This window comes from Lygodium microphyllum, chromosome 4 (genome assembly GCF_053477565.2).
Source record: "Lygodium microphyllum isolate KBCC chromosome 4, Lygodium_microphyllum_v1.1.10, whole genome shotgun sequence".
Taxonomy (NCBI): Eukaryota; Viridiplantae; Streptophyta; class Polypodiopsida; order Schizaeales; family Lygodiaceae; genus Lygodium; species Lygodium microphyllum.
In genome coordinates, this window is record NC_141138.1 from 53,396,831 (window position 1) to 53,424,674 (window position 27,844).

General features: G+C 42.4%; 1 protein-coding gene across 10 annotated transcripts in view; it reads left to right on the top strand.

Annotated features, from left to right (window-relative positions):
* The window catches only part of UVR8 (Regulator of chromosome condensation (RCC1) family protein), a 167,518-nt gene that overhangs the window by 101,433 nt on the left and 38,241 nt on the right, over positions 1–27,844 (top strand). For all 10 annotated transcript variants that reach the window (XR_015690568.1, XM_087675982.1, XM_087675984.1 and 7 more), the window contains 4 exons: positions 8,204–8,359; positions 8,481–8,654; positions 17,879–17,950; positions 18,143–18,214. Coding sequence is in view for 9 of the 10 variants with exons in the window: in XM_087675982.1 (XP_087532108.1) it covers positions 8,204–8,359; positions 8,481–8,654; positions 17,879–17,950; positions 18,143–18,214 (474 nt within the window). In the remaining variant the exon portion in view is untranslated. The remainder of the gene's footprint in view (positions 1–8,203; positions 8,360–8,480; positions 8,655–17,878; positions 17,951–18,142; positions 18,215–27,844) is intronic.

Genomic DNA, 27,844 nt, shown 5'->3' on the forward strand with positions numbered 1-27,844 from the left:
CAAATGAGTTTGCAAGGTTCCTGCAAGATGGCATAAAGCAGCAATATTCATGCAGTTATACCCCACAACAAAATGGAATTGCAAAATGGAAAAACAGGCATATTGGAGAGGTATCTCGTGCCATGCTCAACGAAAAAGACTTGTCAGATTTTTACTGGGCTGAGGTAGTTGCTACAACAGTCTACATAATGAACAGGACTCCCACTGCTGCAATACATGGGATGACTCCAGAGGAAAGGTATACTGGTAGGAAACTAGATATTTCTCATTTGAAGATTTTTGGCTGCATTGCCTATGTTCATGTGCCAGATGAGTTGAGATCCAAGTTGGATCCAAAAGCTGAGAAGTGCATCTTTATTGGTTACTCTTTGCAGCAGAAAGGGTATAGATGCTATAACGCTTCTACTCGTAAGTTTACAGTGAGCAGAGATGTTTTTGATGAGATGAGTAGCTGGTATAAACCAGTAAATGTGATTGATGATGTAGATGCACAAAGTGGTAATGCTGCACAGAATTCACAGCAGCAGTCACAAAATATTAGTGGACCTGGAGCGTCCTCTAGCAGTGGTTCACATTCTTCGCCATGGACAGGCAGATTGAGACTAGGAGAATCTTCTCAAAGCAATGTAGATAGTGGTATGCAGGTATCACGAAAAGGAAAAGAGAAGGTAGATCAGTCCATGTTTGATGTGAATGCAGGTCACTCTTATGTGGATGGTGAATCCAGTGGCTCAGAACAGAGCATTGATGATGAGTTGGGTATTCCTTCTATTGTTACACCTGGAGTAATTTGAGAGCACGTGGGAGTGAACCTACTTTGCGCAGGTCTACCAGAGCTAGGTATCCTGTGGATAGGCTGAAATATGATGGATTTACAGCCATTCACTATGCCTATATGGTCAAAGTGATACAGGAACCGGAACCCACTTCTTTTAAGCAAGCCATGGGAAAAGAAAAATGAGAGAAAGCCATGGATGAAGAAATGGATGCCTTGGAAGCAAATGCTACATGGAAATTGGTAGCTTTGCCTAAAGGTAAGAATGCAATTGGTTGTAAGTGGGTTTATAAGGTGAAGCACAATGCAGATGGTTCTGTGAACAGATACAAGGCAAGATTAGTAGTCAAAGGGTATGCACAAACATATGGCATTGATTATGAAGAAACATTCAGTCGGGTTGCAAGGATGGCAACCGTAAGAGCAGTCATTACTATGGCTGCATCAAAGGAATGGTCTTTACATCAGATGGATATAAAGAATGCCTTATTGCATGGTGATTTGCAAGAAGAGGTCTATATGGAGCAGCCACCAGGTTATGTGCATGCTGTTCATCTTGAGTTTGTTTGTAGGTTGAAGAAAGCATTGTATGGCTTAAAGCAAGCACCTAGAGCATGGTCTGACAAGATAGGACAGTATCTTGTCACTATTGGCTTTCAGATATCCAAGGCAGATTTCTCACTTTATGTGAGAAAAACAGAGAAATGTATTATGCTACTTGTCATTTATGTTGATGATTTGATTATGACAAGTGACAGTGATGAAGATATCTTTCATGTGAAAATGCTATTGAAGCAAAAGTTTGAGATGAAGGATTTGGGAGAGCTGTGTTATTTCTTGGGCATTGAGGTGATTAGGTCACCAAGTGGGATACAGCTCTTGCAGAGGTAGTATGGATTGGACATGCTGTCCAAATATGGGATGACAGGCTGTAAGCCTATTTCAGTTCCTTTGGAGCAGAATGTGAAGCTGAGCGCAGATGCAGGTGAGCTTCTGGAAGACCCTACTATGTACAGACGCATAGTAGGAAGCTTGATTTATATGACTATTACCAGGCCAGATTTGAGCTATGCTGTTGGACTGGTAAGTCAGTTTATGCAGGCTCCAAGGAAACCGCATTTGGATGCGGCTAGACGCATACTCAGATATGTGAAGTCCACATTGCAGTATGGACTATTTTATGAGACTGGGTTTCAGATACAGTTGCATGGATATACTGATGCTGATTGGGCTGGTAGTATTTCTGATAGACGATCTACCAGTGGATATGTGTTCTCTTTTGGGAGTGCTGCAGTTACTTGGAGCAGCAAGAAACAGCCTACAGTTGCCTTGTCGAGCATAGAGGCTGAGTACAGGGGTGCAGCAATGGCTGCATGTGAGGTAGCTTGGTTGCGTAAGCTACTTTATGATATGCATCAGCCTACAGGTGGGCCAGTTGTCATTTATTGTGACAACATGAGTAGTATACACTTGGCAAATAACCCAGTCTATCATGCTAGAACAAAGCACATTGAGGTGCATTATCACTATGTGCGAGAGAGAGTTTTACTAGGTCTTATTGATCTAGTTTATGTCAGCACAGAGGATCAGATAGCTGATATATTCACGAAGGCATTGGGCGCAGAGAAGCTGCGCAAGTTCAGAGACCTGCTTGGTGTGTAGGAATTGGGATTGAGCTCGAGGGGGAGTGTTGAGATATCGAGCTCCACTCGTGATATGCCAGGGTGACCGTTGTGCATTTATGTCACCGACTTGTCAGTTGCAGATGCGGTTGGTACACCCCCCATGAATAATAGCTATATGACAGCTATCCTTATCTACTCTAGTTCGTGGCTCAGTTAGTATGCCACCTTAGTTAGTTGAGTTTGGTTTGAGACCCATATATAGGGTTCTTCTATTTCTTTGTATGTGAGTTCTTTTGGCTTACACAACTAAGAAGAGGAAAACTGTTTTTAGCCTCCACCCTTGTGTGTATTCCCCCATTGTGCAAGCAAGAAAGCTACAAGTGAGACTCCTTCTTTCTCTCCCACAATCTTGACAATTCCTTGATTAAGCACTTAGTTACGGCAATCAACAAATGAACATAACTTAACTTGCACAAATCACCTCAATAATCTCTGATACAATAAACAGGCTGTTGGCCCCAAAATTGCCACACCTTTGGGTATTTCTTTAACTTGAGTGCTAATGGAATGTGTACAAGCTGAGATTCACAATCTGGTTTGTTGTTCCAAGAGCCCCTTCGTTGTAGCAACAATTAGCAATCAATTCGCGCTAATTGTCCCTTAATTTTTGACCCAGGACTTACGCAAATGGAACCACTAACTAGCCAAATGCTGCCCCAAATGAGAATGAATGGGTTGGCATTTGAATTCCTTGACGATTACACAAATTGCAGGTGTTGAATTTAGTGTATGATGCATTTAGTGTTTACAATAGAGATGTCTCTATTGTTGACCAAATTTGGCTTGAGATTTGCTCAAAATGTCTGAGAAATGCTAAGCTCTCCTGAGAATGGGTTGGAGAAGGTGAGAGGAAGCCAAGATGAGAGAGAGATTTGATTTTCTTAAGGAGAAAATCCTAAATTCTGTGTGCTGCCTGCTCCAGCCTGCATTTAATGCAGTCACTTTTTGCCAGGCACCTCCAAAATGCTGACACCTGATGAGTAATGCTGTTGCCAGTCTTGGAGGTGAATCTTTGTTGTTTCTTTCTTGTTGAGGCTCCCAAATGAGTGTATTCTGCAGAAAATTGCTGTTCTCTGATCAGAAAATGGACCAACAGCTCTCCCTTTCTCTCTTTCAAGCTGTAGTGAACTGAATGGTTGAGACCCAGCTCCTGCCCCAGCCCGTGAAAACGTTTTCTTAGTTTGCATGGGCATTTTTGCCAAGTAGAAACTTTCTAAACCCATTTTTCAGCATCGTCCAGCCATTTAGTTAATTTTCAGAATCTAATATTCTTGAAAATTAATTTCAGTCCTTTTGACCTTGCCCAAAATTAAATGTGTGTGTCCATAATTAAATTGGCTAGGCCATTTGCAACCTGGAGTGTTCATTGTCTTTTAGACTTGTCCATATGCTTTCGCATTCACTGCACTCTGATAGATGTGAATTGGCTATGATAGAGGGATCCCTGGTGCAGTAATGACCAATTGGAGTAGAGGTTGATGAAGAAAATGCAAATGTAAATTTGGCGGATATTGGAAATGGAAGGGCAAGAGGTTGGAAACCAGAATGCAATAGTCTTTGGGGTTGGAACTGTAAATGCAGCAATGTAATTGCTTGAAGAGGATGGCATCTAATCACCAATGGTAGTGGGAGATTTGGCGACAACTGTATACCGCGTAGGAACAATCAAGAGAAACTAGCCAACTAGTGGAAGAGGGTTGACGGCCCAACTTATAGGAGAAGGATGGGATGAATGGTAGGTATCCTATCTATTTATAGATGTAGAAGGATTCTTTGAAATTAGGGTTTTGGTTATGGGACACAGAAACTTTGTATGGCCATGCACCATTGAATGAAAATTTGGGTAATTTGCATGTTTTGGGGCTGTTCTAAAGAGCTAATGAGTTTGTAATGCATTTTGAAGCTCAATAGAGGGCATACAATGCTTGTGCATTATGTGGATGATTTCGTCTTGACAGATGACCATGCCCAGGTGGTCAAGCAGACTAAGGAAGCACTCCATGAGAAGTTTGAGATGGTGAATTTTTGGACTTCTTCGATCCTTCCTAGGTCATGAGATATGGCACATTGAGGCAGGGGTGTTTCTCTATTAGTAGTGGTATGTGCAAGAGCCCTTGATGATTGTTGAGATGCAAGAGGGTTAAACCATTTCTACTTTGGATCCAAATTGGGAGGCTATGGCTTTTGTAAATTCCCCATGGGCGGATGCTTCGCACTTTAGACTGCTGGTTGGGTCGTTGATATGGCTTTTGAATAATTTGATGGATTTGTGGTTTTAGTTGGTTTGCTTTTAGGCCTTACAAGTGAATGTAAGTAGGTTCATTGGCATGTTGTATTGAGGATATTTTGGCTCTTAGACGGGATCTTTGATCTTGGCTGATTTTATCTGGCAATTACAAATCGTTCATCTTTGGTGTTGCAAGGTTGGATAGACTTAGATTGGGTTGGAGATGTTGACCACACAAGGACAATGTTAGGTTATTGCTTCATTTTGGGTACATGTGCAATCTTGTGGAGTTGTAAGAAGCAGTCCAGAGTTGCCCTATCGTTTATAGAGACTGAGTATTGAGTGGATTGTACTACTAGTTGTGAGACCGTTTGGCTTGGGAGGTTGGTGGAGGAGTTTGTTTGTTCGTAGGTAGGAGCTACTATGCTTTTGTGTGACAATAAGAGCTACATAGGTTTGGTATGGAATCTCGTTTTCCATGCCAGGATAAATCATATAGAGATCTAGTATGAATACATTCATGAGAAGTTGTTGGATGGGACCATAGATGTGGAGTGTTATAAAAACAACGTTGGTATCTTCATATGAGTTTTCTATGCAAAGATATGTGCATTTAAGCTTTCAGCCCACACATGGATAGAGAGGGTGCAATAGGAAATGTTGTGGCTGAGGGGACGGCTGGGGGAAGCAATGCCTTGAGGATCTCTGTGTGTCGGAGCTAGCAATGGGGCTGATATAGCGATGGCGATGAGGCTAATGGCACAATGGCTCTTAATACCATTGTTGGATTGAATGGACAACTCAATAGACAAGAAGTGAAGCAGAGAATGAGAGTAGGAGTAGACATAAAGAAGCGTATAGGAGTATCTTTACTAAAAGGAAGCACAAGAATGGATAAGGTACATCTGTAAGGTTATATAGACCTATACATTGAAGTGTGTTCACACGGGGGAAAAATCCTCTTCCACATGAGGGTAAAAAGGTCCCGTGGATAGGGTGCATTCATACCAGAATGATTCAGAGTGAAATACAAGGTATATTTAACAATCGAATTGGTTTGGGACTGAGATTCATGCGAATTCCTCATTGATTGTAGTGTGGCAGCAATAAGAGACTATGGTTGCATTTTTCAATGTAATGTTGGTGAACATTAGATTGATGCAACTTTGTATGCTTGAAGACACGGTGGTTGGAGTGTGTAATAGAGATAGATTCAAAGCTCGTTAGTCAAGGCCGGTGAGAGCAATTGAGAATACATCAATTGGAGCATAATTGGTCCATTGAAGCCAAGCACATGGTGAATCATCAGCATAGTAGCTCAGAAACGCGTTTCTTTCAGTTTGAAACTTACGAAATGCTTCTTAAAGTACAAAACGTTTTTGAGAGTAAAAGACATGGGTGTTTTTTTTTTTTGGTGAGTTGAAACCCAAGACACGGTTTTTTTGACAAAAACTATCGGGAAATGATAAACATGATGATGATGATGATGTGTAATGACTCGTGAGGGCTCAAGATTTTGGATGAGAGACTGATTTTTTTTGTGATTTAGTTCAGTTATTGTACTTTGCCAATCTACTATCTATTGTTGTCTTGAGAGTTGATTGTTATAGGACTTTAGTCTCATTTATAAGTTATTTAGTATATGTCATGATTCATTCTCGATTTTGACATTTTGTTAGTTTGTTTTGAAATGAGAATCGTGATGTTGCAAATTGACTTAATCCGTGTTGTAGATAGGCTATTAACATGTTTCTTTCCATTTTCTTTGTATGATATATATGAATCATAATGGTTGAGTTCTAAACCATAGTATAGCTTGTCCAAAGACTAACTTCGACATGAGTGACAAGTCAATAATGGATCATGGATATGTAACGTATTGTACTCAATCGACTCTATTATCACTCAAGCTTAATTGGCCATTCCTTGTTTAACAGAGAGTTCCATAGACGTTTAGAGCTTCTTTCCCTAGTCAAAACTATTAAAAATCCCTATGTTAAAAAACCCGCGTTTCTTATTTTACCACCTCTTGAATGAAACTTACGAAACACATTTCTAACATTTCATTTCTAAACATTTTTTATGTTTCTGGCTGCTATGATCATCAGCAAAGAGGGTGTTGGTCTGTGAGCCGTGTTGATTGCATAGGTGGCTTGAAATGGTTTGTGTAAGGGTTCATCTTCAATGTCAAAGAATACCCATAACGGGTGCTTATCTTGAGGGCTAATGTGGTGTCATGTATTGTGCAAGAGTGCTCTAGCTCTCGAGTTCTTTGTGTCGTTTATTTTTGTTGTGAACTGAATAGTGTGTGCTGTAAGTTTGTATTCACTGACCTATAGATCAGATCTACAGGCTGGTTTCAGGCTGTGGGCTGGTGTGTGACATCTAGTAAGTGCGGGCAGCATGAAGATGAAGCTGGCTGATAGGAATGATTTACTGTTAAAAAATAAAGCCTTTTATTTTGGTATTTGTTTTCTATTGCTTTTTGGGGCCAACTTAAGGAGAATAAATAGGCATTAATGCATGTTAATCTCAGATTAAGCTATGCCTTAATGATAGCAGCTCAGCAAAGTCTAAGACTGTTTCTGCATCATCATGATCTGAACCTCCACATGCATGTGGTGGATAAAAAGGTCTGCAATGTTGGAAGGAAGGGTGGAAGTAGTAAATGCTTTCAATATAATGGTTGAAAGTGCATGCATAATCAATGATAACTGAGGAAGATGGGGATTGATTACTCCTTTGAAAGGTGTCAGAGCTATTTGTGCAAAGTGACTATTAAGCATAGAGTCACTGCAGTATATGATGTTCCTGGACATCTCTTCAGCTTATTTAGGTGTGTTGCATGGAACTTGGTTTCAATGATTACCCTGAGTGTTCTTTATTTTGTTTTTCTTTTTCAATGGTTACCCCAAGTGTTCTTTTGTTTTGGGGGGTGAGGAGGGTGGGGTGTTATTTACTTTTCTTGGTATGACAGCTGGAGTGACTTAAGTTTGAATGCCTTTTTGGGGACCTGTTAGGACATATACAAGCAGGGGGTGTTTTTTGCTACGGGAGCTGGAGCGATGACTTATTTAGTTCAAATGCTTTTTTTCTGCACCAGTTAAGACAAATATGAGCAGGAACAGATTCTTCAGTTGGCAACCTGTGTGTGAGCTGGCAAAAATAGTGTCTAGATAATCTGGTTGTGATGAAACTTGACAGTCGAGACTCCATAGCCTTAAGAAGATTATGCCTTTACAATTAACTGCTCTATGGTTTCTGCTCTGTGCATTTGTGGTTAGATGAAAGTGTAACGAAGGATAATTATGCTAGCGAGTTTCAGTTTTGGGACTCTTGTTTTTGTTTTGTGGGGTCTCAGATTTATAGCAGAAGGATTGTATTCTATTTATCAGCTTGTTATGCTGCTTATTTTGTGCTTAAAGAGAGACTCAAATGTACTGTAGTAGCTCAAATAGAGATATTTTAGTTTTTTGTACTTTGTGCTCAAACAACTGGTGTGCTTGCGCCATGCAGGGTATTGCAGTAAAAATGGTGGCAGCTGGGGCCGAGCATACTGCTGCGGTGACAGAGAGTGGTAAATTGTATGGTTGGGGTTGGGGCCGTTATGGGAATCTGGGCCTGGGTGATCGGAGTGATCGGTTAGTTCCTGGAGAAGTTGCTCCTATTCCTGTTAGTGATCCTTCTAACCTTGTTAACCCAGCCTTATACTATGACAGTGTTCTCCTTTCAAATGGTCTGGAGAGGTTTTGATGATTTTGAACTTTATGTTTGTGATGATATGTGTTTACAGTGTGAAAAAATGAACTTGGTGGCCTGTGGTTGGCGACACACAATAGCTGTTTCAGAAAAAGGTTCTTTATACACTTATGGGTGGAGTAAATATGGACAGCTTGGGCATGGTGATCATGAGGACCATCTGGTGCCTCACCAAGTTTTGGATCTGAAAGGCACTTTTATTTCCCAGGTTTGGTCAGCATTATGTTTTCCCTTTTTCCCCCCTTCTTTGACTCTTTACACAAACAAACAAAGACACACACTACTCTCATGCACACATACACACATGCAGAAAGAAAGATGTATTAACGTCCTTTGCAGGCGAAAATTGACCTATAGGACAAATCAGATAATTCATTACATTCCACTTTGGGTATCAGTGCTAGAAGGCACATAAAATGAAAGAAAGTAAGTAAAAATAATTGAATGGTATAAAGTTCGAGCTCTTATGGCTCATAAGAGCTTTAATTACAATATAGAGGGGAGCTGAATTTCACTAGAAGGTATATTTACTTCTGTTGGGAAAGTGGGATGTGGAACTCCTTGATGACTGCTTTTTCTCCTTGATATGCTGCCCACTCACCATTTCTCTGTGCTTCTCTAACGTTGGCTAATTTTGTTGGTTGATTTTTGAGGCGAAATGGGGTCAACTCATCCAACATTCACTGTTTGATTCCTTGTAGGGATTTAGTTTGTTTCATTACCGCTATCTTCTCTGTTATATCCATGTAGTGGATCTTTACTTGTGTGCCTTTTGGGATAATGCTGATGGGCTTCCCCATATCTATAAAAGGGGCCATCTTGCTTAATTACCTAACATGGGCTTACATGATGCGACATGTTCTTGTTGCAAAGAATCAATGGCATATTGGTAATGGCACCGAGCAAAGGCTGGCCTCTCCAACACCGGCACCACTTCCCACTTCCACATCGCGAGGTGGCTCTCATGATGTTGAATCATCTTCTTCTTTGACAACACTTTTCCACCCAAGATCAAATTCAATGGGATGGCGGTGACGCCCAAGCGCATGTCCTAATTGCTTTATCCGTGAAGAGAGCCATTATTCCGCACAGCGGATCATGCAAGACATCCAAGGAAGCCACTGGCAGGAGGTGCTAAACACAGTAACCTTGGTTTTGCCAAGGTTTACTCTGAGATTCCTATCCTACTATATATATGTGTGTGTGTGTGTGTGTGGAGAGAGAGAGAGAGAGAGAGAGAGAGAGAGAGAGAGAGAGAGAGAGAGAGAGAGAGAGAGATGTAAGTATCTCCAATGGGAATTGTTTCTTCTGTCACACTATAACTGTTGAGTTGAGTGTCCTTGTGATAGAAGATTTGGGCTCTCCTTTTTGACATTTGGCATGTTGTGGTGGGGACTAGGATGCATCCTTTTGATTGGGTCTTTGGTAAGGCTAAATATCATGGTTTACACAATCTCATATGAAGATTCTATTTCACTTTCTTTGATTTTGGGGTTACTAGGCATAGTTGGGTTACTCGCAATGGGTGCATTTTTCATACCGCTTCGGACATCCAATGTTGTGTGGGGAAGCTTAAGGAGCTTCTTTAGTGGTAGCTTGAACTTATGCAGCATGCTGATATCTTGACGAGAGATGATTTTGTTTCTTGGTGTCATGTGGTCTCTTTGGTGACCTTGTCCTGACCTTTGTTTTTTTCTTTTGTATTGTAATATTTTTTCTTTTGTGCTATGACATGACATAATATAACAACTCATTATGAAAAAGGAGAGATAGAATTATGATCTTTGGGGCATGGTCTTTAGACTTTTGTAGGACGGGCAACCGTTTCTTGTTCTAGATTCTAATTGTCCTTGGTAGGATTGAGATTTTGCAGAGCATTTGAGTCTTGAGTCTTCTTCGTTTAATTAGTTATCATCTCAGGATCAACAAACCCATTGTGCTTTGGGCATTGCACAAATCTTGTGTCCTTTTGCTCAAAAGATTTGGGGCCTCCTTTTTGATAGTTGGTATGCTATGGTGGGGACTAGGATGCGTCCTTTTGATTGGGTCTTTGGCAAGGTTGAATATCATGGTCCAGCACAACCTCATATAAAGATTTTGTTTCACTTTCCCAGATTTTGGGGTTGTTAGTATATTTGGGTCACTCATAATGCATTCATTTTTGATACCGCTTCGAGCATCGAGTGTCATGTTGTGAAGCTTAAGTGATTTCTTTAGTGGCAGCTTGATCTTATTCAGCATTATGATATCTTGACTAGAGATGATTTGGCTTCTTGGCATTGGAGAGTCTCTTCAGTGACCCTATCTTGGCTTTTGTACTTCTTTTGTGACTAATATACATACTTCTTACGGGGGGGCAGGCGGTATAGTGAAGCCTTTACAAAGGGCTTTATTGAATGGATGGGCTAGGAGCTGCGACAACATGTTCATGGGATGTGAGAATTGCTTTGGTACCATCCACAATGGTCTTTTGCTTGACCATTTTCTAGTTAGTTGATGGTGTCTCCAACTAAATTGTTTTGAAGGAGGTGGGTTTGCTTTTCAGTGGTTGAGGGAGAGGAGGTTTTCCATACACTTGGTAGAGTGAGATATCATTCGTGTGCCATGTCTTACCTTTGGAAAGGTAATAGGGTTATGGACTCTCGGCTCTTGGAATGCTTTGCATGTCACATTGTTGTTGTGCCCGAGTAATAGATAATATATTCATGCTCTAACTTGCCCAAGTACGCTGTCTTCTTAATTCACACTAGGTAGTGAACATTTCGGCTATTTTGTAAGACATTCTTGCTTTTTTTGGGGGGGGGGGGAGGGAGGGTGTGTGGAACAGGGTGTGTGAGAGGTCTGCGAGGAAATTACATTGGAGCTGAGGTATAGAGTGTGGAAGTGAGTTGTGTTATGAAGTCTCCAGAGGAATGTATGGGTTGATGTTCTTAAAGATTACGCCGTATCACCTTAACTTTGGCCTTAATTTAAAAGTTTCGCTTAACCGTACACGATGAAATATTCAATGTGCATTTGTAAGTCTCATGCTTGGCATTTTCATTGATCTTAGGAAATAAATCATTTCCTTTGTTCTGCTAATGGCCTAGCCCACATTGGACATTGCCCATGCAATTGTGCATGGTTCAATGTGCCCAAATCTGTAGGAGTAAATTCACATTCTTGTGACATAATCTCCTTAATCAAAAAGTGTTATTTAGCCCTAGTCATTGAAATTGTCAATGTGCATTTTCAAGTCTCACATTTAACACTACGTTTTCCTTAGGAAATAAGCTGTTTCTTTTGTCCTGCTAATGGCCTAGTCCACATCTGACACTACCATGCACGGTTCTTTGTGCCCGTGCCCAAATCTGTGGAAGTTAATTCACATCCTCATGACAAAAACCTTGGGAAAATGATTTGACCGTTCTATCGAGTAGGGTTTGCAATGAGTATTACTGTTTGAGAGGAAGAAAATGTATCTGAAACGTGTTTACCATAGATTCCTGCTCTCCACATGGCTCAAGAATGCATAGATGGCTCAATTGCTTACTTTCTGTTGGGATGTAAAGGTCCTTTATTCACCTCCGTGTATTTTACACGTGTATTGTTATGTTGTACATGTGAAATACATTTTATTCTTTGTGTACCAACACATTGTTGGTACACCCAAATCTGTTCGTCACTCTTACTCTCACTCTCACTCACCTGTTCACTTGCTCTGCTGCAAATCTTCACGCTTCCACTACCCGCGCGCTCCAACAACTGGTATCAGAGCTGAGTTTAAGGTGCTCGCGCTCCTCGAAGTCCGCGTGAGACATCACCAGCTCTTCGCTCGCGAGAAATCAGTAAGTCGTCACTCATACAGGTCAGGTCGTCACTGTTTCCAGGTACGTGTATGTGCTGGACAGTCAGGCGACAGTGTTGCAGGTCACGTTTTGTGCAAGCGACAGCCTGATAGACATGCGACAGGTCGTTTTTGACCTGGCAGGCAGGGACAGGTCGTTTTTTGATCAGGCGGCAGTCAAACAGGTCACGAGCAGCCAAGCGCAGGCTGCACAGGTCAACGCTGGTCACAAAACTGCAGCGACAGGCTGCGTGGCATCAAGCGTAGGCTGCACAGTCACGCGATGCAGTTTCTTCACGTTTTTTGAGCAGGCGACAGCTCACGCAAGGCTGCGTGGCATCTGACGGGCAGCGCAGGTCAACGGCTGCAGTTCGACACATTTTTCCTTCCAGAAAATTTTTAAAATTTTTCTAAGGTTTACTGCAAGCAACCCCTTTGCCACTGACAGGAGTTCGCACGCGCAAGCATAGTTCTCAGATTTGGTCAAATTTGAACTTGGAAATTTGGGGCTTTTCCTAGATTTGATGCTGTTTATGCTTGACAGTGACATCTGTGTCAGAAATTGCAGACATTGTGCGCATTGACCTCAATTAATTTGGGGATTTTTCAAAATTTGTTGGAATTTTGCTGATCCGAGTAAAATTTCTTGGCATTGGACCAAGAAAAATTGGGGCTTTTCATGTATTGATGTAATTTTGCCAAGCTGAGTCAGTTTGGCTGACATTTGCGCACATTTGGACCTGGAAATTTGGGATTTTGTGCAGAATTTGATAAATTTCTGCATTATTTGCCTGTGGAGTGGCTGGTTTATGTCAAAACAGCAGAGGATTATTGCTGGTTATGCAAGAACAGCAGTGTATTTGCTGATTTAGCTTGTGCTCTTGCAGTTCAGTGCTTTTACACTTGTACTTGTGAAAAATGGCTGCAACTTCTTGCAGTTCTGACATTAAAAGATTGATGGAAATCAAGCGATTTGATGGTCAGGGCTTTGATATTTGGAAAGATCGTATGCAGGGCATATTGTTCCTAAAGGATTGTGAGGATGCTTTGCAAATGGATAAACCCGCACAAATGTCTGAGGCGGATTGGGCCAAAGTCAATAAAAGGGTTGTGGCTTATATAAAGATGGGTGTCACTGATGACATTTTGACAGACATTAAGGGTTTAGACACTGGTCATGCAATATGGGGGAAGTTGAAGACTACGTATGAGATCACCACACCTGTTAATCAGGTGCATTTAATGCGCAAGTTGGTGAATATGCGGCTGGATGAGTCCAAGCCTGCAGCTGAGCACTTGAGTGCATTTACTGGCATTTTAAATCAGCTCAAGGATGCAAGTTTGGATTTTGATGATAAGTTGAGGGCGATCTTTTTGATCATGACATTGTCTAACTCTTGGGAGACTTTGGTTGTTTCTCTCAGCAATAAACCCAATCTCACATATGATGGTGTGAGGGTTCGATCTTGAATGAAGAAATTAGACGTAAGTCTAGTGGAGAAGGTAACAACTCAGCTTATAATGTTAGAGGCAGGGCTGAAAAGAAAAATGCAAATGCTGGACAGAGAAGCAGGAGCAAGAGCAAAGGAAAAGAAAAGAGTGATGTTACATGCTATCAGTGTGGTCGGAAGGGCCAGAAGAAGCTTGATTGCAGGTATTACAAGAAGGAACAAGAGAGAAAGAAGAATGCAGGAGACAAAAAGAAGAAAGAGGAAAAGACAGATGCATCTGAGGCAGGTAAAGGCAAGGAAAAGGCCAATGTGGCCTCTAGTGTTGTCATGGAGGAGCTCTCAGATGCAAAGGCTGATGTATTATGTGCAATGGATTATGATGCCCTTGTATGTCACATGCAGGATATGTAGATCACCAAGGCTGATGTGATTGATGCACTTTTGTCAGTTGATGATTGTGTCACTCAGACTTGGATTGTAGACTCATGTGTCTCTTTCCATGTGACTCCATGCTTGGAGTGTTTTGCTACTTTTGATGCAGGCTGTTATGGCAAGGTTTACCTTGGAAATAATCATGCTTGCAGCATTGATGGGATTGGCACCATACACTTGTCTTTGGATAATGGGCAAGAACTTGTGTTGAAAGATGTTAGATATGTGCCTGGCATCAAGAAGAGTTTACTATCTGTTGGACAGCTTGACTTGCATGGTTACACCACATTGTTTGGTGGTGGTTTGTGGAAATTAAAAAGGGGTTCCATGCTGATTGCTAAAGGAACCAAGAAGGGCACTCTGTATTGTTTGCACTGTAAAGCTTTGAATGGCAAGTTTCTTGCAGTTGCTGAAATTGGCTGTCATTTGGAGTTATGGCATAAGAGATTAGGCCATATGAGCCAGAAAGGTCTTGATGTTCTTACCTCTTTGAAGAGGGTTGATGGAAAAGGCTCTAAACTTGATTTTTGTAATGACTGTCAGTTTGGAAAGCAAATGAAAAATTCCTTTTACTCTGGTGTCTCCCGTAAGTCAAATGTATTGGACTTAGTGCATTCTGATGTATGTAGCATGCCTTTGAAATCCTTGGGTGGTGCTGCATACTTCGCCTCTTTTATTGATGATTGTTCCAGGAAGATTTGGGTTTATTTGTTGAAAAAGAAAAGTGAAGTGTTTGCTGTTTTTAAAACTTTTCATGCATTCGTGACCACTCAGACAGGTAGAAAGTTGAAATGCTTGAGAACTGATAATGGGGGTGAGTTCACGTCTAATGAATTTAAGTCCTGTTGTGACTTGCATGGGATCAAGAGGTAGCTTACAGCCCCTTACAGCCCTTCTTCAAATGGTGTGGCTGAAAGATACAATAGGACTCTATGTGAGAGAGTGCGGTGCATGCTGTCCACTGCTAATCTCCCTCATGAATTTTGGGGAGAGGCACTTAAAACCGCGGTTCAAATTTGCAACCGCTCTGCAAACAGGTCCCTAAATAATGGCATTCCTGAGGAGGTTTGGTCTGGCAAACCGGCCTCACATGACCATTTACGAATATTTGGCTGTGATGCTTTTGTGCATGTCAGAAATGAGCTAAGGAATAAACTTGACCCGAAATCCACCAAAGGCATTTTCATGGGCTATGGTGATGAGGGTGAATTTGGCTATAGAGTGTGGCTACCTCAATCCAATAAAATTTTTCGCAGCCGTAATGTTGTGTTTAATGAGGCAAAGTTGCTGAAAAGTACTTTAGCCTCTGATGAAGACATGAAAAAGGTCAAATTTCAGAATACACAGCCACCTATTACTTCAAATGATGAGCCTCATGGTGCTGTACCACAGCCTGAAACTGATGATCGGCTGGTTATCTTTGAGCCAGATGATGATGAACAGCAAATAGAACCATAGGGAGGTCATGGACAGCAAGATAGACTTGCTGATTATGAAAATGCAGGTGCTGGAAATGAAAATGAAGGTGCTGTACATCATGAACAGCATGCTGAAAATGGCTTACAACAGCCAAGAAATGCTGAAAATAACATGCCTCCAGATGTAGATCCGATTCCTGAGAATGTAGATCATTGGGTACGCAGGTCTACACGCCTAAGAAGGCAGCCACATAGGTATGACCCCTCTTTGCATTATGTGATGCTTACTGATGAGGGTGAGCCTCTGATATATAAAGAGGCTAAGTCATGCAAATTCAGCAATAAGTGGGAGCTAGCTATGCAGGAAGAGATTAAATCTCTGTATGCTAATGATACTTGGGATCTTGTGTCGTTGCCCAAAGGAAGAAAGCCTCTTCCAAACAAATGGGTTTACAAAGTAAAGACAGTTGATGGAAAACCCAAGTACAAGGCAAGATTGGTTGCCAAAGGGTATGCACAGAAGGAAGGTATTGACTTCCAGGAGGTCTTCTCACCTGTCGCGAAGATGACCACACTACGTGTGCTTTTTACTCTCACTGCTGTATTGGATTTAGAGCCGTACCAAATGGATGTGAAAACAGCTTTTCTGCATGGTGACATTGATGAGGAGATCTACATGAAACAACCCGAGGGTTTTGTGGTTCCTGGAAAAGAGCAGTTGGTGTGTAAACTAAAACGCAGCTTATATGGGCTGAAAGAAGCACCACAGCAGTGGTACAAAAAGTTTGACACTTTTATGCTCTCACATGGGTTTACACGCAGCCATGCAGATCATTGTTTGTATATGAAAAATGATACAGATGGCAGCCCTATCATACTTGTTTTGTATGTGGATGATATGTTGTTAGCTGGGAAGAGAAAGACTAGCTTGGATGCTCTCAAAGATCAGCTGAAATCAGTTTTTTCCATGAAAGATTTGGGGAATGTAGAGCATATATTGGGCATCAGGATTCGTAGGGATAGAACGCAGAAATTGCTATTCTTATCTCAATAAAAGTACATTGAAAAGGTGCTGGACAGATTGAACATGGCTGAAGCTAAGCCTCTCGGAGTACCCTTACCTCCATACCTTAAGCTTAGTAAAGCCAACAGCCCAAAAGATGACATGGAAGCCAATGCTATGAAGGGAGTCCCTTATGCATCAGCTTGTGGCTCTCTTATGTATGCTATGGTGGCTACTCCTCCAGACATTGCTCATGCAGTGGGAGTTGTTAGCAGGTTTATGTCAAATCCTGGCAAACCACTTTGGGAGGCTGTCAAGAGTATTTTTAGATATCTGAAGTGTACACAAAGAAAGTGTATTTGCTATGGGCAGGGTGCACTTAATTTGCAGGGTTATTGTGATGCAGACATGGCAGGTGACTTAGACACTCGCAGGTCCACTAGCGGGTATGTCTTTACAGTTGCTGGAGGGGCCATCTCTTGGTGCTCCAGGTTGCAGAACATTGTTGCACTGAGTAGTACTGAAGCTGAATACATATCAGCTACTGAAGCTTCTAAGGAAGGTATATGGTTGAGCAGACTCGCAGAGGATCTCGGCATGTCTGTGAGTACTCCAGTGTTGGGATGTGATAGCCAGAGTGCTGTATATCTGGCTAAAAATGCCATGTATCATTCACGCACAAAGCATATTGATGTGCGATATCACTTTATTAGACAGATTCTGGAGGATGGTCTAATCACATTGACCAAGATCAAAACACAGGACAACCCTGCAGATGTTCTCACTAAAAGTCTAGGCAAGGCTCTGCATGAGCAGTGCATACGACTAGTGAGAGTTGGTTAAAGGTTCACTCTGGACCTTTAAGTGGGAGGTTGTTGGGATGTAATGGTCCTTTATTCACCTCCGTGTATTTTACACGTGTATTGTTATGTTGTACATGTGAATGCACCCTTACGGGCCCTAAGTATAAATACATTTTATTCTTTGTGTACCAACACATTGTTGGTACACCCATATCTGTTCGTCACTCTTACTCTCACTCTCACTCACCTGTTCACTTCCTCTGCTGCAAATCTTCACGCTTCCGCTACCCGCGCGCTCCAACACTTTCAAGTCTATATGCTTATTTTGATGTTAGCCTTTGAAAAGCAAGTTACAGTTTCATATTAAAGGACATATTTAGAAGTTCAGTTGTCTCTTCTTTTTCTATGCAGTGATTAGGTGTTGGTTTGAAGTGAGAGCTTTTTGCATTTAATTATTGAAACATCGGCAGGATTATTCAAAAGTGGATGTCCTGCTCAGGTGTCTGGGGGCTGGAGGCATACAATGGCACTTGATGACGAAGGAAAACTATATGGATGGGGGTGGAACAAGGTGAGCCAGGAGTTTATGTTTATAAGATATCAAATGTCATCATGTATAAGGAAAGAGCTGGTTGCATTGAGTACTAACTTAAGAATGTTTGGATGCTCTTGTTTCTCATCCATACTTAGGTGCCTTGTCATCTATTTTCAATGTCAATATATTTCTTTATCAATTTGAGTTTTTTTTGGGGGTGGGCCACAGTTTGGACAGGTTGGAAATGGTACAAATGATGACCAGAACAGTCCACGATTGGTTAAAGTTCCTGCTGAGGAGGTAATATTTAAATGTTCAATTGCCATATTTAAATTTTGGTATTTTCCCTGGAAGAATCAGGTAAATGCTTCAGAGCATGTATGAGGGGGATACAATAGTGTGTCAAATGGAGCTGAATTGTATTTTCATAATTTGCTGAGCTATTTTTCTAAGCAGGAGCATACATGTCCTCCTTTCACCTTCCACCTTCCACCTCCTTTGTTATCTCTATTGAAAATCAAGCCAAGCATTGTGATGTGAAGAAACACATTATTTTCATGGGCATGAGGAAGGGGTTGTTTACTATGGCTACAATTTATTGTTGGTGGGAGGGAGTGAGTTTTATAAGATTTACTGCAGGTTTGCATGTGAGGTCATGAAAGTAGATACAATGTTTATATGGGTTATCAGGTAATGGAAAAGAAAAGTATGTGCTGGAGAAAGAAAAGCAGAACATAAGCTAACTGAGAACAAAATTTTCATGGCACTTATGGTTCAAGATCTGGTATCTACAGCTCAAATCTGCAATCCAGGATGTACATCATCAGGTCATGTGGTTCTGGGTAGAGGGTAGTGGCAGCTGAACTACTAACATATCCATAGTTGCATTCCAATGTGTAAGATTCAGATTCCATATGTTTCCATTTATGGATTCCATACAAGTTTGATCTGGGGCAATCCTTCTTGACCATATTTGGCGCAAAAAAGAAAGTTTTTTACTTTTTCTCTCTCCTCCAAACTGCTGTTTTGCACAAAACGAAGTGCACACAAGCCTTTTTATCTTTGTGGTTTGAACTTTGGTTAGTCTTTTTTAGTATCTGCTCTTTATCATCTACCTTGTAGCCTTCATGGAAATGGATATGGGAGTTTATGATTATGTCAATTGTAGTTGCAAGTCCAAACTCTTGAGTCTTCAGTCTTAAAGTTGGACCATTGACATGTGAATTTTCTATGTTGGGAAATGAATGATTGACTCTTGACTCTGGAGTCAATTTGTGTACAAGACTTCACATGGTTGAATAATGAATTCTAGTAAAATTTAGGGCAACGTATGATTTAGCTCGGAGGTCTGGATCATACTTTCATACTTTCATGCTTGTATGTGTTTGACGTGTGATTGCCATATTAGAAAACGATGAATCTAAGAAGCTAAGTACTGTTCAATGATGGTAACCAAAAGGCTTCATATTGGCCAAATGGACATCATCAGGTTATGCAGTTTTGGGCAGAGGCTGTTGGCAGCTGAACGAGTAACATAATTAAGAATTGAGGTACAATTCAATCATAATTTCCTTGAAACGGTTTCATATTGGCAAACTGGACATATGAAACAAATCAATGTTCAACAAAATCCCCATCTTCCAAATAAAATGAGAATAAGATTGAAAATTTAAACTTGTTCTAATCAAATCTAGCAAGGTATGCAGTCCTGGTAAATAGTTTACTGTTATTCCCCCCCTATGCTTAAGATGGGATGTGGTATATTGTACCTGGAGCAAATGATAGATTTCTCATCATGGCTATGTGCTCAACCATTTAGGGGTTTGATGATGGCATCTTGAAGCATACCCATGGTGAGGAGGGTGGTGGAGGTGGGGAAGTACGGGTTTCAAACGGAGGCTTTTGTAACATGTTCTTTTAAAACTCATATTGTGATGAGGCTAAGTTTGCTCTCTTCTTCCATGGCACCAAGCGGAAAAAGATCACGCCTGCCCCACCATGTGTATGGAACCTTGGTGCCTCCTCACACTAGAGGTGAGCAAGAGTTTCTTCACATTCATAATCTTATAAGCTCTTTTGTGGGGCATTTTGGCTGAGGGGATCAGAGGTTAGGTGTGAGGGAAATACATGGTCGTTGAGGTATAGAGTGTGGAGGCAAACTTTGTCGTTTGAGCTCCCTCAAGGGTATGTATGGGACCATATCTTGTTGGGAACCATCTAAGTGGTTCGAATAAGCAGATGCAGTCTCTTTGGCAAAAAGTTATGTAGGATGTCATTGCAGCCATCTGCATGGTGGATTCAAGTTCTAAGGACAAGTGATGCTGTAAACTCCTTGAACAACGCATTATGCTTAACAATTATAATATTTGTTTACTTTTGAAACCTAATATTTGAAGAAATAAAGAAAACAAATACTTAAAGTTGAATATGACAATTACTCAGAAAATTACAGCCATGGAAAGGTAAATGTAATGGAGATGAGATTGAGGATTAAAGATGGTTAACTAATCCCACCAACACCCCTCTTCCACTGAAGGAATGTATTTTTGCTAAATGCAAGTTTGTAAGGAAGTGCTCCCTTACTTTTGACTTGAGCGCGAGGATCTAGATGTGTTGAGCTAGGTTACCATTAGCCGTCATTAAACAATCTCAAAAGTCAACTTAATTAATAAATTTTAGCCATTCTTTGAAACTTGGATTGGTTTGAGAGAGTTTTAGTGTCCCACATGTAAACCCTAATTTGGAGGTCCCAAACTTTCTATAATAGATAGATTGCCTTGCCATTTAGAAAATCTCGTTTTTGCAGGTTTTAGGTGATTTAGCTTTGTTGCTCACACCCCATTCGTGGAGAACATCTGAGTTGAGGCTGCCTAATATTGTCTTCATCTGTCGGGCACGTGTTTCCGGCCTTCCCACACAGTTTTCTACCCTAGTTTGCTGCCAGTAGCTCTTATCTCCTCCTAGAAGGTTGCATTCAGCTTGGCGACTAGTCTGCAGGCTATGTTTGCTGTTGGTACAGCCTAGCAACCGTTTCCATTGCTGCGTTTGGCCACTCCAGGTGTTGCCTTGCACTCCACATCTTATAGTTTGTTGCATTTGGTCCTTCTAGCTGCAGTCCATGTTGTCACCATCATTTGTAGGCTACGTTCTCAGAACCAACATCTATTGTTGCATTTGCTGTTGCCAAACATCTAGGTGACTGCCTTGCTATGCTTTGGGATCCGTTAGGAGTACGATACACTCTCTAGCTCATTACCTTTGCCTCAGTCCTCGAGACACAAGAGTTCAGGGTATAGTTTTCATTCACTGCGCACAATGCATAGTGTGTTTGTTGTATGAACACTGTATTAGTGAGATTCATTTATTTATGATCTTTACTATGTCTATTGTCTTTGAGTTACCATAACCCTAACCCTAAGCATGTTCTATTCAATGTGTGCTTTGTTGTATGATTGTATTGTGTTTTTGCATTACGGTATTTCTTTACATGCCCACACTTCTTTGCATGAATTCTTTTTGTGTGTAAGCTTGACCTTGATATGCTAGGATTTCGGTTAGAGGCGTCCAGTTGGGTCATATAGACAGAAGTGTGTACTATATTTTCTTTAATCCCATGCTTGGGTCCACCATAACTTGTGACCCCTCATCAATGGCCAGCTCGAATGTACTTTTCTTTTTATCTGGTAAGTGCAAAGGAGACAAATTTGAAAAACAATTAAATATACAAAATAATAGAAAAGATATATTATTTTTTTCTATTATGTTATCACAGATGCTAAAGGAGAGGTAGACATAATATGTAGAAATATTAATGGGGCAGGGGGAGATGGTAAATGCTTGTATATTTGATATGAGAGGTAAGGGTTCTAAGCAAATATTGAACTATCTAGATGCATGCTTATGTGGAAAGTATGTAGAAACATACTATCTTGGCCATTAAGAATGGCCAATTGTTGTGCATCTCCTAAAGGTAAGAGATGATCTTGATACTTGATATGAGAAGTGAGGGTCCTAGCAAGCACGGAACCTTTGTGGTTACTCTAAGCTTTTGTATAGGTCTTGTAGAGGGGCTTGCTCTTGGCTATCTAGACACATGCTTATGTGGAAAGCATGTGGTGACATGCAATGTTGGCCATCTGGTGAGGCCATTATGAATGGCCACTCGTTGTGGACCTCCTAAAGCCAGGAGATCATCGCCATCGCAAGGGTTCGATGAGGAAGCGACAATAACCGCACTTGAAACTGATTGGGTAGCCTTGAAACCGCACTTGAGGAATGTAACGGCTGGATATGTTCTAGTGGTTGCATTCCTTGGTGACGCTGTTCCGCGATATTTGCGAAACCTACATAGCTCATAATTTTCGTTGCCTCTAGAAAGGGCGAAATTGCCCCTAAGGCATGATCAATGTGTGCCAAACAACTAAGGCCTTGTGATACCACTCACGGGTTAGGTTTACCAAATGAGTTACCCGTAGCCAGGGATCTAGTGGGTAACTTGCAGGGACGGACACCACTTGGGAGCTGATACCCAAGATATATATGGCATTCCCTCGGTGGAAATCTATCAGGAGGGGATTTTTTGTGGGTGAAATTCCTATAGTACCTAGTTTCCCATCAGGGCGATGTGGTCCTTGGTCTACTCCTTTATCTGGGACACAAGTCTTCTGAGGATCTACCTAGAGGAAGATGATTCTCCCTCAAGAAGTCCCAAAAGGTGCATTGGGATGGCCTATAGTGCACGTAATTGTGAGAATGCGCAACGGAAGAAGAACACGAACACAGAGGAGAGAGAGAGAGCAGAAAATGAAGGAAGAAAATCTGCACTGACTGAAAATGAATGCTGAATACAAAACTGTTGACTAATCAGTCCTTGCACGCAGCCCGAAGCGTCAGTGAGGGCACCAGATGAGGCTGATGATGATGGCAGCACCGAAGACGGAGGAAGTTGACGGAGTCGGAGTGTGCACCTGCCAAAGAAGGAGGGAAGATGATAATACAACTGACTGCTAAGTGGGAAATGGCTATAAATAGCCAAAAAACCCAAAAACTGGCCGATCTGAAATTTGAGGCCATAAATATGTCCGACCAGCATTTAATGCTGGTAAAAATGCCAGGAATGCTCAGAAAAATCTTGGAAAGGGTGGACAATGTCCGGCAGGCGAGGCAGGCTGAAGAATGCAGAAACTGCCTTGGGAAATGCACATAAAATCCCGACCGGAGGAGAAAATGCACTGAAATGCAATAAACTGAGTGCTCTAGAATGAGCTACCTCCTCCGTCAAAACAAGTGATAGACAAGTCAGAGCTCCTAAAGTCCTCGTCTGACTCAGATTGAGGCTCACAGGCAGGAGATGACAAGGCATGACAAACATGACTGCTAACACCCCCTCTCAGATCCTGGATGTGGTAGAAGGCCAAGGGAGAAACGGATCCTGGGGTGGCAAGAGGAATGCCAAGGTCGATAAAGTCCGTCGATGTAGACTGCTACTGAAGAAACTCCTCGCGATCCTGGGAAGCCTCCCCTAAAACAGTAGGGGCCAGGAAATCCACAGCCGCATCACCGAGATCGTCCCCCTCTGAAAGGGATGGGAGGTACGAGGGAACCACCGGAGGAGAGGGTGGGGGATGGGAAGGAACCTGTGGAATAGAAGGTGCACAAGCGGGAACGGGTGTAGCAATAGACTGCCTCGGAGGACTCTGCATCAAAGAAGGGGAATGGAGCCTGTAAAGCCCGCTCTCCTGCCAACATGTAGATAAGACAACTCTTGTAAAAGAATCCTCAATAAAAACGGCATGCTCGGTGAAGATCACTCGTGTGCCAAGCCTCGTAAGGCCATAAACTGAGAGGAGGGGAAGGCCCAAATCCGGAACATGTAGGGCCCTGGGAAAAGGAGCTCGAAGGTCGGTTGGTAAACAAAGGCAATGTGCCAACACCACTAATAGGCATCGATAAAATGTCACCAACAGTGACTGAACCGTCTGATGGACGGAGATCTTGTAACAAATCACCTCGGGGAGTCATATGACTCGAAGCACCATTGTCCACTAACCAAGGCTGCGCAGAAGACACTGCAGCCACGGAAGAAGGATCCTCCTCCAAAGCATGGATATGAAGGAACATTGACTCATGGGTAACAGCTGGTGTAGAGGTAGAAGAAGGTTCCGATGTAGATCTACCCTTTGCTCCCGGACGAAGGTGAGGGTACTTCTTCCAGCATTTCTCCTCTGGATGTGTCCCTTTCCCACAGTGTGGGCACTTCGGTCTCTCTGAATCTGAGTCAGAGCCTGAAGAACTGTCCTTCGTCTTAGCCTTTGACTTTGTCTTCTTCTGCTTCTGTCCTCCCGAACCTGCAACAAAGGCTTGAGTGGAGTCGGATCCACTAGCACTGAGCTCTCTGAGTCGCTCGTCATGCTCCAAGACAAGTGGGGATAGCTCCTCCCATAGAAGCTTCTCACGGGTCCTGGATGTAAGAAGGCTGGTGTAGAAGACATCAAATCGAGGCGATGGCAGCTGAGTCAAAAGAATCATAGCCATGTCTTCAGAAGATATCGTCCGACCGAGGGATGCAATTTGTTAATTTGGTCCTTCATGGAAGGGCTATCATCAATAGCGAGCATCCGCAACTTCTTTTCAAGAGATATCCGGTGGGCAAACGTCTTTTGTTGATAGAGAGACGCAAGCTTTCTCCACGCATCTGCTGCAGTCTCCAACCTGTGAACATGAACAAGGACAGAATCCTGCAAACTCAGAAAGAGGAAAGATCTGGCTCTAGAATTAAGCCGATCCCATAAGGCTGCACGATCCATAGATGTCCCATCTGTGGGATCCACCTTAGGCCGGGGAATAGGAACAGAAACAAGCTCCCAAAGATCGAAGGAGTCGAAGATACACTCCACCTTGTAGGACCATAGAGAAAAGTTGGAGCCATCCAACCGGTCCTCTTTGGGCAGCTGAGGAAGTACGGGTACCTGTACAGGGGGTACCAAAGGCTGCATCTTCGGCCCACTGGAAGGGGCTCGTCGAGATACATGAATAGAAGGGGGACGGGAAAGAGGAATAGACTCCGGACGACGGTCCTCGTGATAGAAATCACGCTTCCGTTCAGATGAGCGTCGAGACAAAAGTTCGTCATCTGAGTTATCAAAGCCCGTAAACTGATGAGAAGACATCTTCCAATCTGCAAAACACCAAACACCAAAGAAAACTGTGCCGAAGCCGAAGTAGGACCAGCAGTCTGGTCAACAACCACCAAAACACAGGTTGTGATAGCCTACAAACACCTGGAGCTGCAAAACGCAAGGACATCTGATGAAGATCACGAGAACAGAAGCCACCAGCACCAAAATGCAGCCAGGGAGTGGGTCGCGAGCAGGAGATGAGCCACCAGGAGTGGAAACGACCACCAGATCTGCAAAACGCAGCCTGATGATGTGTCGCCCAGCTAAAAGAGGGGCCGCCTGATAGAAAACGCAAGCAGGAGAAGTCGTTTGATGACGTGGCAGCCTCGAGAGTAGTCGTTTGCAGCAAACGCAAGAAGAATGGCCACCTGGAGGGGCCGCCTGGGCAGTTGGAGATGAGGCGACAGCAGCAGAAGAGGGGTGAGGTATCTCTCCACAAGGTTAGGTCCTCCGTGCTCTCAGTCAGGCTCTGATACCATGTGAGAGTGCGCAACGGAAGAAGAACACGAACACAGAGGAGGAGAGAGAGAGAGCAGAAAATGAAGGAAGAAAATCTGCAATGACTGAAAATGAATGTTGAATACAAAACTGTGGACTAATCAGTCCCTGCACGCAGCCCGAAGCGTCAGTGAGGGCACCAGATCAGGCTGATGATGATGGCAGCACCGAAGATGGAGGAAGATGACGGAGTCGGAGTGTGCACTTGCCAAAGAAGGAGGGAAGATGATAATACAACTGACTGCCAAGTGGGAAATGGCTATAAATAGCCAAAAAACCCAAAAACTGGCCGACCTGAAATTTGAGGCCATAAATATGTCCGACCAGCATTTAATGCTGGTAAAAATGCCAGGAATGCTCAGAAAAATCCTGGAAAGGGTGGACAATGTCCGGCAGGTGAGGCAGGCTGAAGAATGCAGAAACTGCCCCGGGAAATGCACATAAAATCCCGACTGGAGGAGAAAATGCACTGAAATGCAATAAATTGAGTGCTCTAGAATGAGCTACCTCCTCCGTCAAAACAAGTGATAGACAAGTCAGAGCTCCTAAAGTCCTCGTCTGACTCAGATTGAGGCTCACAGGCAGGAGATGACAAGGCATGACAAACATGACTGCTAACAGTAATAAGCAAGTACCAAAAGGTTTTTTTCCATCTTTGCCTAGGAGGGTTACAATGATTGAATAATGAGCTCTAGACACATGCGAGTTTCTTCACTTTGATCCGCACTTGACAAGAAAAATTGGAAAAAAAATTGTGAACTTTGCAATATTCTAATGTCTTAAATGCAAGCTCCGTATACAGGGGTGTTGAGAAACCCTTCACCCTTCACCCACAGTTTGGGTTTTTGCGTTTTGTGTTTAGGGTTTGCAGCCCTAAAAAGGGGCGCCATCCTAGACCGACTGTGCCTATTTATAGGCAACTCTCTCATTCATTCCTCACGGATGATTCATTGTGTTCATCACCTCTTCTCTCCAACCTCTCCATTACCTTCACACCCCTTTAGGAGGACATTGCGGTTTGTGGTTCGTCGCTGTCTTCATCATCTTCCTTGTGCTACGACACCCTTGTTCCCTTGTATCACATTCACTCCATGATTCAGAACTTCATCATTCCATTCATCAAAGTTTTTTCTCTCTTCTCTTCTCTTCTCCATGTTTTCTGAGTTCACTCCGTGTTCCTCCCCACAAACCCTATTGTCTTGCTAGTACGTCATCTTTTGACATGGTATCAGAGCTGGATTTGCACAGAGAGAGAGAGAGAGAGAGAGAGAGAGAGAGAGAGAGAGAGAGAGAGAGAGAGAGAGAGAGCTTTCTGCAATTTGTTGGCGATGATTTTGGAGAAAATTTTATATAATGAACCCATAACCGAAATAGGTCTCCATTGTTTCAAAGAGGTTGGAGAGGGAACCTTGGGCAACAACCGAATGATAACAATCATCCAATCGAATGACATGATACCAGAGTTGCACACTTGCTTACATAGGCGAGTCAATGGGTCTTTAAGTTGCTGCACATTAGCTGAAAATAGCTCATAAGGAAGCCCATCCCAGCTAGGGCTTTTCCTTCGGGGTAGATGGGATAGCACTTCTTCCACTTCATCTTCAAAAATATCCGCCTCCATTAAGTCCACCCATTCTGGTTTGATCTAGTTGCTTGCCAAGTCACAAATATATCGACGAGCAGAGAGGACAACATCGGAGAAATTCCCTTGCGGACCTAGCAAGGAATTATAAAAATCCACACACATACAAATGATGGAGGTCGGATTAGTCACCATAACACTCTGTTCATCCCTTAGGCACACAATATGTTCTCAAGCATATTGCTGGTGCAGGCAAGCAAAGAATTGATGGGATTGATAGTTATTATCATGTAAAGCTCAACTGTGGCCAGCAGTTTGTATTTTGCATATTCCTGTTCTTGAAGAGAATGAACCCTGCCTTTCAACCATTCAATGCATGTGATCAAGTTATCATTAGAATCTCCTGATTGACTTAGAGATAGGGAGTGGGCCAATAAAGATTGGGCATTCTGCAATTCAGCTCGTAAAGAGGAACCATGCTGAATACCATACTGATGATCAGTTGCTAAACATATTCCAAAAAGTGATCATGCTGTAGAAAAGATTGATTAAAATGAAGTAGCAACCGAGTAAGAAGAGCCTTAAATACATGAATAGGTCTATGGGTCATTTCCAAGACCAAAGGGTAATGATCTGATAACACATGTTGTCGTTCCACCCTCGTGTCAATAA